This window comes from Elephantulus edwardii, unplaced genomic scaffold, assembly GCF_000299155.1.
Source record: "Elephantulus edwardii isolate Elephantulus edwardi_28Jun2011 unplaced genomic scaffold, EleEdw1.0 scaffold00080, whole genome shotgun sequence".
NCBI lineage: Eukaryota > Metazoa > Chordata > Mammalia > Macroscelidea > Macroscelididae > Elephantulus > Elephantulus edwardii.
This window is the reverse complement of record NW_006399830.1, coordinates 1,933,470-1,946,077: the sequence shown is the minus strand read 5'-3', so window position 1 is coordinate 1,946,077 and position 12,608 is coordinate 1,933,470. Positions and strand designations below refer to the sequence as shown.

The 12,608-nt window shown below is 57.5% G+C and overlaps 1 protein-coding gene across 1 annotated transcript in view; it reads left to right on the top strand.

The window, feature by feature from the left end:
• Positions 1–11,798, top strand: part of GNA12 (guanine nucleotide binding protein (G protein) alpha 12) — a gene marked incomplete at its 5' end in the record, with an annotated part of 65,133 nt that extends 53,335 nt beyond the window's left edge. Inside the window, 2 exons of the mRNA XM_006889742.1 lie at positions 8,843–8,893; positions 11,229–11,798. Of these exons, the coding sequence (XP_006889804.1) occupies positions 8,843–8,893; positions 11,229–11,798 (621 nt within the window). The remainder of the gene's footprint in view (positions 1–8,842; positions 8,894–11,228) is intronic.
• Between the last annotated feature and the right edge of the window lie 810 nt (positions 11,799–12,608).

The following is a 12,608-nucleotide window of genomic DNA, read 5'->3' as shown; positions in this document are numbered from 1 at the left end:
GTGTGCTTCCCTTGTTTTGTTTTGTCTTTATCCATTGTTGTGATTTGCATGGTGGTTCTGCTTAGCATTCATCCACTTTGGTTTGCTGACACTGACAGACCCCTCAGGAAGTGTCCCCTGGACATGCTCCCCACATCAGTTTCCCTAAGGTAATCCAACATAACTCGTGCTCCCCTTCACAATCACCCACATGGACAGGAGTCCTGTCCACCCAATAGAGCAGCATTGTTGCTGACCGGCCTTTCTGGTCACCCTTCCAGACAAGGTGTCCACACAGACAGCTGGCAGAGCTGGTGGAAGGAGCCCTCTGCGGTCCCTGGTTCTGGCCTTCTCCGGCTGGGGGAACAAACACCGCTGAGCACAGGCGCCCGTGTGGGAATAGACTGTCTGGGTCCAGGTCCCAGCCCTGAGCCCTGGGGCCTCCTCCCTCCCTCAGTGCTGTGAGATCCGCTGGCCTCTGCTCAGCAGAGAATGAGAGCAGTGGTCAGAGTGGAGAGCAGCCTCCAGTCTGAGCTCACAAGGCACTTTCTGGAATCTGCCAGAACGTCTGCAGTGTCTGTGTCCTGGAGGAGGGGAAAGTGAGAGTAGTGGTCCAAGTCCCAGAAACCAGGGGTCACACCACCGGTAGCTGTGGTAGCATCCCGTCCACTGAGAGACCACCCAGGTGCTCTGACGAGTGGGGCTCAGCCAGGCCCTCAGGGTGTCTTAGGCAGTCCTGCCATGGCCTCCGAGGGCCGGAGCACTGCTTCCCAGCTGGCCACACATTCCAGAGTGTTCCGTGGGCAGTGCCCGCTTTCTCCTGGGGAACCCCTGCTCAACCTGGTGACTCAGCACTTCACCTGGAGGCTGCTGGGAGCACTGTCCTAGCCTTTTGCCCAGCCATGGGGATGAGCTGGGTCTGGTACAACCGGTGAGGGGTGTCAGCTCGTGCCTGTGATGCACGCCCACCCCTGAGAGTGCCAGGCCACGTGGCCGGTCCCGCCTGCGGTCACCCAGGGCTGTCATTACTGTCCTTGTGCACAAGGCCTCATTTCAGGAAGTAGTACTCGTCAGCAGAGCCTGGTGGCTCCCAGCTGGTGGATGGACGGCCCTTGCCGCGGGGGCTGTGAGCCCACATCTGACTGGTGGTCACTAGCATTGTGCCCAGTTCTCTCCATCTCTAGGACTGATGCCTGAGTCACTTGCCCAGCTGGAACCCAGCTCGTTGCAGGACCGAGGGGGGATGGCAGCTGTGGTGCTCTGAGGACAACTCCCGTGACAACTGGGAGGGGGTCCAGGACAGCCAGACGGTGACCAAGGAAAGCTGCTGGACATGTTTATGTACTCTGCTCCTGAGGGCCATGTGTGAGTGACGTGGCGGTGGGGCAACTGGCTTTTAGGTGACGGCCCAAAAGAGTGAAGGTGCCGGTCCCAGGGCTCCTGCGAAGCGAGCGTGAGCTTGGTCTCACCGTGAGCGTGTTGTCAGGAGGGGCAGACCCTGGGGAAGGGCCCCCTGCTTGGATAAGTAGAGGGTCAGTAAAAGAGAAGAGGCCATCCACAAGATGGCCACACAGGGCAGGGCAAGGGTGGGCCAGGGCTTGTTGCACACGGGTCACTGTGAGTTGGAGTGGACGAGGTGATGTCACAGGAAGCGTGCGCGCATGTGTGTGTTTCTGTGTGTCTGTGAGTGTGTGTGTTTGTGTGTGTGTCTGTGTGTGTTGAGATGGTAGGGAACGGGGCAGCAGTGCTGACGGTCCCTTCATTTCCCAGGAGCTCATTTTACAATAGCTCTTCGATTTGGGGTTTTTTTTCTTCAGCAGGTTCAAATATACATGAGAGAAGAGCAGATAGTTACTGATCAGAGGGAGTTTTATTCAAATTTAAAGTTGAGAAGCTGGTTTGGGAAGCATGTACCATGTAAAGTGAGAATCGTTTTTACCTTTAGAAATTGTTCCTGCTGGGTGTTGGCTTCTCATTTCCGACAGCCGGTGGCCCTGGGGAAGCAGAGCTGCCTCGCCGAGTCTCCCACGCTGCGTCATCTTCCTTGGGGGCCGGGCAGCAGGCTCTCTTCTCCTGCAGAGGTGCTAGGGGTGTTGAGCCGCTGCAGCTTTGGTTACTGGACCAGCATTAGTCATGTGCACTGCCAGAGCTGCGCAGAGCTCTCCACACCTGTAGGACTTCTCCTCACTGCTCGTCTAGTAGCTGGCATCAGAAGGCCCTCCTGCTGTCGCAACAGCCCTGCTCACGGAGAGCTGGAGGGCCGCCGGCACAGTCCCCTTTCCAAGGCTGTAAGTCTCTGTGGAAGCCACCTGCCCCACCTTCCTCCCACGGAGCAGTTGATAGGTTCGAACCTCCGAACTGAAAGTTGCAAGCCAAGTATCCTAACACCAGTGCCACCAGAGCTCCTTTTGACTTAAAAACCCAGAAACCCAGGGCTGTTGAGACAATTCCAACCAACCCTCAGGTTTCAGAGGTGATAAATCTTAGTGCGCGGGAACTTTCATCTTTTTCCTGGGGAGCATTAGGTGGGTTCGAACCACTGACCTTTTGACAGCAGAGCAACATGCAACATGTAACACATCACTCCAGCAGAGCTCCCTTTCATTTGAATGGCATCAGCAAAAACGATGACAGAGTTTCCCTCCTCAGTATCGGCCGTCCTGCCGTTGGCCCGCCAGCCCTTCGTCCCCTGTGGCAGGGCCTCTGGTTAAAGAGTCCGAATGTCCACCGGGTCAGGCCTTTGAGCTGCCTGCCGCAAACTGCCAGGGGGACGGGCACATGCGCCTTAGGAGCCATGTGACCAGTGTGCTCCTGAGGGCGGGGGGACATCATGCTTGACCGCCGCAGAGGTCCTGAGTCTGCAGCGGGCCGGCTGGGTGTTGTTGCAGTGTCCGTGTGCCCGCTGTGGACACGGCTCTACAGACCTTCCACTTGTGCAGAGGCCGTTCAGGCAGGGTTGCCTCACACCCAGCAGCAGCCTCTCCCAGCGAGGTCACGACTCTCATGTCCAGCTGCTGGTTGGCGGTTTCCACACTGTCCTGTTTTCATGCAGCAACGTCACTGTCACTGCCACGGTGGACACAGTCTGACCCAGTATCAGGTGATGCTGCAACACCTGGTCCTCGGGCCGACTGGGCAGAAGGCCGAGGCCCCTGGGGACTGGGTGGACGTTCTTCCTCAGCTGTGGTTTCGTTTGAGAACAGGCCGTAAAGACCTAGGGGCTTTCCATGCAGGGTCCAGTCTGACTCACTGTTTGGAGCCTCTGATGACTAATCCACCAGACAGGTCTGTCAGCCGTTTATAAGGTCCCCCAGGGCTTGGGGACCTGTGACTGAGTGGCTACTGCTCACTGCCTGCCGTTGGCCTAACGATGCCTCAGAGCTGCCAGGGCCGAGCAGAGCTGCCCCACGCGGACGCCTCCTCTTCTCCTCAAGGGGCTGGTGAGTTTAAACCGCTGACCCACCAGGGCTCCCAGCTCCAGAACTCCAAGCCAGCCAGTCACTTCTGATTCGTTACAAGCCCGGGGCAGAACGGAGCTGCCCAGGGCTTCCACGGCCGGGAATCTTTATGAAGCCAGCTGCCACGTCATTACGCTGCGGGGCGGCTAGAGGGTTCAAACCGCTGACTTTTCAGCAGCCAAATGCCTTAACCATCACCCAACCAGGGCTCCTCCATTTATAAGAGGGAAGAAGTAATTCATTCCAGTGTGGACTTTTCTAGAGCGATCCTCGGCAGCCGACTTAAGTCAGGGATTCAGTAAGTCAGTGACTCAAAGCACCTCTCTCCATTCCTTCAGTAAACAGAGAATGGGAACAGATCCGCTTCAACCTAAATCACTCACCTGATAAAAAGTGAGCCCCAGCAGGACCACTGGTGCAAGTGGAAACCCGAGGACCTGGGGCTTGCCAAGGCCAGAGGCCGGCAAGCCCACGGCTAGAAGAGGCCGTTGTTGGGTGCTGCTGAGACTGGCACAGCCGCATGTGGGCACAGCCGGCCAGCCGTGAGGGGTGAAGGGGCATAACCACCTTGGAAAGAGCTGGGCCATTTCCCAGAAACGTCACTGTTCAGGAGTTACCCTCCTGGCCTTTCTCTAGAGCAGTGGGAACATCTGTCCACCCAAGACCCACCTGCAGCTGTCGCTGTCAGATGGCTGCAGCTGTCGATGTCCAGTGACATGAGGTCAGCCCTGTGAAAGACAGATCTGAGGCTGTTCTGTCTGCACCATCCTCACCACCTCCGACACAGGCCAGTCCATTGTTAGGCCACGTGTCAGTCCATCCTTTGCTGACCTTCTGCCTTTCCAAGCACGATGTCACTCTCCCAGGACAGCATGTCACCATCCTTGCCTCCAAGGAGCACGTGGCTGCACTTTCTCCAAGGCGTCTCTCTCCTTTGGCGGTCCTTGGACATTGAGCACTCTTCTCCACCACAGCTCGGAGGACCGATTCTTCTGTCATCGCAGGTATTGGTGTGGTGACACTTCGGGCAGCCCGTGTGACAGCAGAGCCTTCCGGGGGGGGGGGGGCGGGGGGTGTTATTATGGTCATCTTTAAGAGAACATTTCACCAGATCCTGAGGAGCTACGGGGTGGGTTTGAAATGTCAAGCTTTGGATTATTGGCCAAATGTTTAACCCTTGTGCCACCATGTCTCCTGTGGAAGCACCTGGCTTGTGTCAGAGAATCTCCCACTTCTCAGTGATGAGCCCTGTCCCTAAGCACCTTTGGTCTCTCCATGGTGGAAACCCGCGGGTCATCTCACTACATGCCAGGGGCATGGACAGTCACAGATGTCATTCCAGAGCTAGTCCTAGAGGCCAGCAGGTCAGAAGGTTGGCGCTGTGACATGTTTCCTTGTAGCCCCTCTTTTGTCCTTGAACCCCAAGATCTCAGTCCTGCTCTTAGACTAACATGCCCAACGTGTCCCCTGTTATTCCCAGCAGGGTCTCCTCTGGTCCCAAATCTCCAGACCTTCAACCCCATGGCCTGGTCTAACCCGGACTTCCCCTCCCTCCTTCGCTCATGGGAGGCCTTCCCCGTGGTCTAGCGCCAACTGGGCCCCACCTGTGCTCATGGCTCTGCTCCCCAGACCTGCTGGCTGTGCACTCCAAGCAGGAAGTTCCTGACAGAGCCCAGAGCCTGGGCAGTGTGTGTCAAGTGGACCTCTGAGGTGGCCGGGGTGTGCAAGCCCAGCTCCACAGAGGACCTGGGGCTGGTGGCAGAGGAGCCAGGCTCTGTCATGTCAGCACTGTGTCCAGTGTGTGCTGCCTCCAACCCAGAGGGGCAGGAGCAATGCTCATAAAGAAGAGACAGAGTCAGGGTGCCAGAAAGAGGGGGCTCTGTCTGTGGGTTTGCTGGTCCTGCAGGTGCTTTTATCTGCCCAGGTGCACCAGCCCCTCAGTCGGCCAGCCACTGCTTGACACTGAGAGCCCACCATGTCAGCAGGGAGGACCGGAAGTGCTGAGACCGATGCCGTCGGGTACACTCCATGGCCTCTGAGCCATGGCCACCTGCACTGTCCACTTATTAAGGCCACGTCCTTGTGGCTTTCCAGCCATTCTAATCCTCGACAAAAACAAGACCTGCTCCCAAGGGGAGCTCCGGTGGCCTAGTGGCAAGGAGCTGCAACTGCAATCCCAGAGGCGCACGGTTCGAATCCACCAGATGCTCTGCCAGGGAAGGAGGGACAATCTCCTCCTGTACCAGTCAGATCCGATTTGACGGTACACTCACACAAAAATTTAAAAAAAGACCTGCTCCCAGCACGTCAGTCCCCACTCAGTGACCCTGCAGCACAGAGGAGCACCGCCTCTGGGTTTCCAGTGACCAGTATTTAAGGAAGCAGACTGCCCCAGTTTTCTCCCAAGGAGTGGCTGGTGGCTTTGAACTGCTGACCTTTGCATTAGCAACAGAATAACTGCAGTGTGCCACCATAGCTCCTTCCACTCTGTCCATTAAAGATCTTTTTATATTAGAGGGAAGACCTGCCTATCTGCATCAAAAACTCACAGCCTCCTAGTCCGAGCGTACTCAGCCAACCTTCTAGTGGGTGTCTGAGGAGATAGCCAGCTTTCTCTCACAGAGCCGCTGGTGGGTTTGAACCACAAGAGACCTTCCGGCTGTCAGTCGTCGTCTCTGGGACGTAGAGTACGGTGAGGCTGCCTGTCCTTCCTGACGGCACACAGGCAGACAGCCTCTGCAGTGTCCCCCAGCCGGCTCCTGGCCCGCTCTTCTCCGCTCTCGAGCCCTCAGGGGAGAACACTGCCCATCTCAGCACCCCCGGGACGTGGACACTCCAGGGCCGAGGACGCTGCCAGGACATTGTCTCACTGCAGTGCTTTCCTTTGCCAGACGGGCCATTTTCTATGGGGTCCTGTTCCTTCTGGGACTTGCTTGGTGCTATCTCCACAGTGGGGATCAAGAGTAGCATCCTAAGTCTGAAGCCGTGACCCTCTGAACATGGCCAGAAGGTGACCGAGGTCCAGTGTCTGTCATTACTGTGTGCCCAGGGAAGGCAGTGGGGCAGGAGGAGGAGCTGGTGCCAGCACCCAGTCAGCGCCCTGCCGGCAGTCCCGCGGACAGCAGGATACACACGGCCCTGCCCACACCGTCCTCCCGGTCACCACGTGCTGACCCTGAGTGCGTTGTTACACCAGCGTCTGTGCATCTCTTCTCCCTGACCCTCTGTTTGACCAGGCATGCTGTCCTCTAGGGACTGGCCCCTCCTGGGCACATGGCCTTGGGAGGAACGTTCTGGCCGTATTTCTTCCATCATAAACTTGTTTGTCCTGGTAGCAGTCTGTCGTGCGTTTGATGTTCCTTGCCAACACTGCGATTCAAGGGAGTGGATGCCGCCAGCCAGGTGAGGCCACGGCCATTCACCCAGCTGCTTCCTGTCCCCACCGTGGGTGAGACAGGTGTGCAGACACGGGGAACCCTCAGTGCATCACCTCTAGGACTTTGAGCTGGTGCTTTCCAGTTCCAGGCCACTCTGGAGAGCTGGCTGGAGCCCTGGCCGCCTCACACCGCCCAGTTGGAGCCGGGGAGGTGTTTGTGGGACCAGGAAGGGGGACAGTGAGCCCTCTGTTGTCAGCCCCCACCAGCAGCAGCCTGCCGGGAAGGGAGGCGTGGCTCGTTTCTGCTTCGCTCTGTTCATAGACTGTGTGCTGTTCGGAAGGTTCACGGCAGGTGCGACAACAAGTCTGTGCGTGTCGTCCATGTGTCCGTCCCACTCGGGTGGACAGATAGGCGACAGGAGGCCCTCTGGCTCACTCCTGTGGTCACACACTCGGCAACAGTCTCAGGCCTTTCCACCACCACGCTCCTTTGCAGCTACACCTCGGGTAGTTTGTGCTGGAGTGAAGCCGTGCTGCAGCCTGAAAGGCAGAATGTAAGCCCCAAGCGTTAGCTTCCCTGAGATGCAGCTCCCAGTCACCCCGGGATGACCGGGCCTCGGCAGCGCACGGGGCTGCGGGCTGCTGTGCTCAGCAGGAGGGACGTGCGTGTTCATCAGCTGAGGGGGTCCCGCCGGACAGCGCGAGGACTAACCACGGGCACTTCCGTGTCCATGACCCTGAGACACACAGGCCGCTCGTGGCGTGGGGAGGTGCCCGCTCTGTTGTTGGGACAGTCAGTCCTCTGAGCTCCAGACCCTGCGCGTACCGAGCTTATGCCTGGGCAAATGCTGCCCTACTGATTTTGAAGGTTGATTGTTTTCGGGTTTCATTGTTCACGTTTTTGGCCTGTCAGTTGTCTGAAAACTGAGTCGTGGAGGGAGTTCACTTCCAGGCTGGAAGGGCGAGGAAAGGCCACAGTCTCGGGGTTGCACTTGTCTCCCCCAGACCAACAGCCTTGGGCTTGTTATTTTGCGTTCTGTTCTCCATTGTCTTCCCACTCTTCTCCAAGACTGTTGGGGGCCCTTAGCCAGCAGTGGGCAGCGATGGCCAGGCTCTGCTCTGTTCCGCTCTGCTCGTGTCACATCTGTGCCCTCAGGCCTTCCAGCTTGGGAGTGCCACCATGTTGGACTGCTCGGTGCTTCCTGACCCCTGGGTCGACTGGTATGGAAGTGGCACCTCTGGTGAGCTGTGTCATGTTCCAGCTTAAATGACATTCCGATGGGATGCCAGATGAGGAGGGCTTGTCTGTCCCTGGACAAAGCCAGACAAGAGCCCCTTTTGTCATGCAGTGTCCGTTAAGGTCAACAGTGTGTGATGTGCAGGAGACACTAGACTGCTGGTGGGGTCTCTTCTGTGAGAACATCTCTTTAACCCTCTCGTGGCCCCAGGACCGGTAGTGCCTTTCCAGCCTGTGTTTGTGAGCAGCTGCTCCCCTTCTGTCCGGTGGAAGCCTGTGGAGAACAGGGCTGGAACCCCCTCCACCAGTTCCAGCACCAGGGACTCCACTGCACATAGGTGTCCACTGATTGTATCAAAAGTTTTCTTCATAATGCCTTCTGGTGCTGAAAACACATGGTTTCTGCAAAAAAGTCAAAGCTGAAAATAATTAGATTGTGACAGGTAGTGCCCAGGGGTCACTGGACTGTTTTCTTCAGAAGCAAAGCTGTCCTGAGAACTGAAATGTCGCTTCTGTTTCCCATTTCTTCTTCCCTCCCCCACCCCCCATCATCTGGGCAAGGTGATGGGCACTGGCTGGGCAAGGGAGGGGTAGCCCAGGGCCACGTGCTCCAGGATGAGTGGGGCTGGATCTGGGGCGTCTGCCCCTGCTGTGCTGCTTTATGGGTACACACGTGTGCCTCCTCTCCTGGGGTGCACAAGCACAGAGCGGCACTGGGCACCCAGATACCTTCTTGCCCTCGGAATCACGCTTCCTCCACCCAGACTGAGTGTGTGTTCTTCCTTCTGACAGGGTGAGTCCGTGAAGTACTTCCTGGATAACCTGGACCGGATTGGCCAGCTGGTGAGTAGATGCCCCAGAATCCGAGGGCCATGTTCAGGAAAGGTGCATGTGGAGACAGAGCGGCCCTGGTCACAGGCTTGAGCCAGGCTGTGGGCCCTGTCCTACCACCATATTACTGTGGACAGTGCTCAAGTATTGATCAGCCCTGAATCCTGTATCAAGGCCAAGAAATCCTTGAGGTCAAGACTCATCCGCACAGGACAGCCTCCCGGTCATGTTACGGGCCTCTGTCATGCTGAGGTGGCCATGGCTCACAGTGACCTTGTGGGCCTTGCCTGTCATGGTCACCAGGGCGTGCAGGTCTGTCCTCCTCCGCCGAGGGTGAGCCCTGGGGGCCAAGCCTGGAGCAGGCTGACTGGACGGGCCTTTCTGGGATCCGTAAGGTGGTTCTTTGCTCAGTGTCACTGTTGGCTCACGGTGAGCCACAGGGTTTTCAGCGCCGGAGCACAAACTTCTCTTGTCCATGTTAACACGGAAGCTCTGCTGACTGCACCACAGGTGACCCGCTGGTCCTTGATATGTACACCAGTAGCATCACCTCCAGCATCACAGCAATAAGCAGACTGACGGGTGGTGGCATGAAACGTGTTGTTAGGTGCCGTCAGGAAGAGGGCAGCTCACACAGCCCAGTGACCCGCAGATCTGGACCCTGTCCTGCCCTGCACCGTCCCCATCATCTCAGGCGCACGTGAGCCCATTGCTACAGTCACTGTGTCAGTCCATCATGATGGAGACCTGTCTTTCACGGACCCTCCGCCTTTCCAAAAAGCACGTTATCTGTTACCACTGAGCAGCCTTTACAAGCATTATGCCCAAAGTATATGAGACGAAGCTTAGTACTAAATGAAGATGGGAAATTCTTTTGCCCAGATGTCCATAAAGGAGACAGAAGAGTTCTTTAGACAACGGATATTTCCTTTAACTCTACGGTCTGGAAAGTCCAGTCATTTACAGAACGAGAGGAGAACATGGAACGCAGTCTGAGGATGGATGTAGAGCTGAGGCGTTAAGTGATCGATCTGTGTCTTCTCTGTCTTCCCACCCCGCAAATCATCTCATCGCAGCGTCTTCGAGCAGGCTGCTGAATGGGAAGCCTCTGCAGGCGTCACCAGAGCTCAGGCTCGCTCAGACCTGCTGCGCTCACTTCCACACCACTGCCTAGACAGGAGGGAGTTGCACTGCCACCCCGAAGGCACGGAGCTCGAATCCACCAGCTTCTCTGAGGGAGACCATGATGAGCAGGCCCCCGTGTGACCTACAGCCCTTAAACACCTCAGTCAGCAGTCGGTCTGACTCGATGGCAGTGCGTTTGCATTTGACTGCAGAGGAAAGTGCTATTTACCCTAGACTGAGCTCTTACAGGTCAGGAGGGCGGAGTGTGGACTGCTCCTCTAAGTCATTGGTTCAAATCTGCCTGCCACTTCGTAAGAGAGAATGGACGCAGCCCCTCCCATTAAGAGTTACTGCCTTGAAAACACGGCAGAGGGTCGCCAGGGTCAGAACCAAGGGACAGCTGGGGTTGGGTTGGTTTGTAGTGTATGGGGCCCAGAGACATGGGGTGAGCATGTGCTGCTGAGGCCAGCTTGGCGCTGCATGGCCGCCAGCCTCCCCTCTGTCCGGACAAGCATCTCCACATGCAGTACAGTGAGGCCTGCCCTGTGGTCAGTTAGCAGTTCCCCTGCATCGGCCGGCTCAGCCGTTCTCACACCCTGCTGTCTCAGCACTGGTCACTTGTGTTCTCAGCTCTTAATCTGCAGGGCTCGCCCCCATACGCTGTGGGGTCAGTCCCGTGGCATCACCCCACCTGGCCGTCCACCTCTGCACCAGATACTCATGTCTGAATCGTTTGCCAAGACAGCGCACATGGTCACTGCAGAATCTGTGGTCCCAAACCTGGGTGACTGGAGGTCCTGAACTCCTGTGTAGATACTGGCATCTGCACAGAAGCACATGGGGAGCTTTTGAGAGGAGACTGGATGGGAAACCAAGGCTGAAGGGAGGCTGCTGCTTCCTCGCCTTCAGACAGGGAGCCTTAATGCAGAAGCCATCGATCGAGTCTGTTGGCTCCAGGCGACCCCAGGACTGCCGAGGGCATGTGGTGGCCGATGTTGCCACCCGCACTGTCGTTCTTAGGGACTTCTCTTCCTTTCTAAATGGCCCGGTGGATTCCTGTCCTTCTGTCCTGCAGAAAACTTCTCATGTTCTAAGTGAAGTTTGATTTTGCCCTCACTCAGCGGCCCCCTGATGCCGGTTAGGCCCTGCCCTGTGCTCCAGCACGGCGTCCAGGCCTCCGCTGCCTTGACCCTGAACTTTTTCCCTTGTCTGTGTTTTACAGAATTACTTTCCCAGTAAACAGGACATCCTGTTGGCCAGGAAAGCCACCAAGGGCATCGCAGAGCACGACTTTGTGATTAAGAAGATCCCCTTCAAGATGGTGGATGTGGGCGGGCAGCGGTCCCAGCGCCAGAAGTGGTTCCAGTGCTTTGACGGGATCACGTCCATCCTGTTCATGGTGTCGTCCAGCGAGTACGACCAGGTCCTCATGGAGGACAGGCGCACCAACCGGCTGCTGGAGTCCATGAACATCTTTGAGACCATCGTCAACAACAAGCTCTTCGTCAACGTCTCCATTATCCTCTTCCTCAACAAGACGGACCTGCTGGTGGAGAAGGTGCGGACGGTCAGCATCAAGAAGCACTTCCCCGACTTCAAGGGCGACCCCCACCGCCTGGAGGACGTGCAGCGCTACCTGGTCCAGTGCTTCGACCGCAAGAGGCGCAACCGCAGCAAGCCTCTGTTCCACCACTTCACCACAGCCATCGACACGGAGAACATCCGCTTCGTCTTCCACGCCGTGAAGGACACCATCCTGCAGGAGAACCTTAAGGACATCATGCTGCAATGAGAGCCGCCACTCGCTGTCCGCCTGGGATCCTGCACCGCCGCACGCCTCCATCACATCTCTCCTGTTACACTCCCGGGGCCGTCCGCACCTCTGCACCACAGCTGTCTGCAGACGCACGCCCGCCCCGCAAGCCTCCACCCCAGTGGCCTTGTACACGGCATCCCGCCTGACCAGAACACCTCCCGGAGGGTGCTGCCCACCGTGCCCCGGTGCACACGGCTCGGATACCAGCCTCACAGGCAGGGCTCGCCTTGGAAACCCTCACCTCAGTGTGTCCGCCACCCACGGCCGTCATGCACCCATATACACTTGCCTTACGTGGAGAATCACACAGCAGCACAGAACCGTCCGAGGACGGCCTCCATGCCAACGTGCCTCTAGCCACGCACGGTGCTCCTCCTTCCCCTCCCGCCCGGCACAGAGGCCAGCGCACCACGGGGCCTTCAGACCGCTTTTCTGTCTCACTTTTCTTCCCATTAGTCTGCTCCTTCTGCTAGCCATACTCGGCATCCCCTCCTACATCCCCTCCCTCCTCCCCTATATCCCAGCCGGCTCTGTCCACTCAGCTGCCGATGTTCCAGCCTCTGTGTCTCCAGGGTGCCCATAGACCCGAGGGATCCACACTTCTGTCCTGGCCTCTGGAGGAGTTCTTACTTCTGTCCCTGCCTCTCCTCCTCCAGGACACTCGCAGATCCTGGAGTGGTCCCGGCTTCTCCAAACCCAGCCTCCCAGCACCCCTGAGAGTGCCTCCTGTCCCCAGCGCCTCCTGTCCCTCCCGGCGCCTCCTGTCCCAGCACCTTCTCTCCCTGC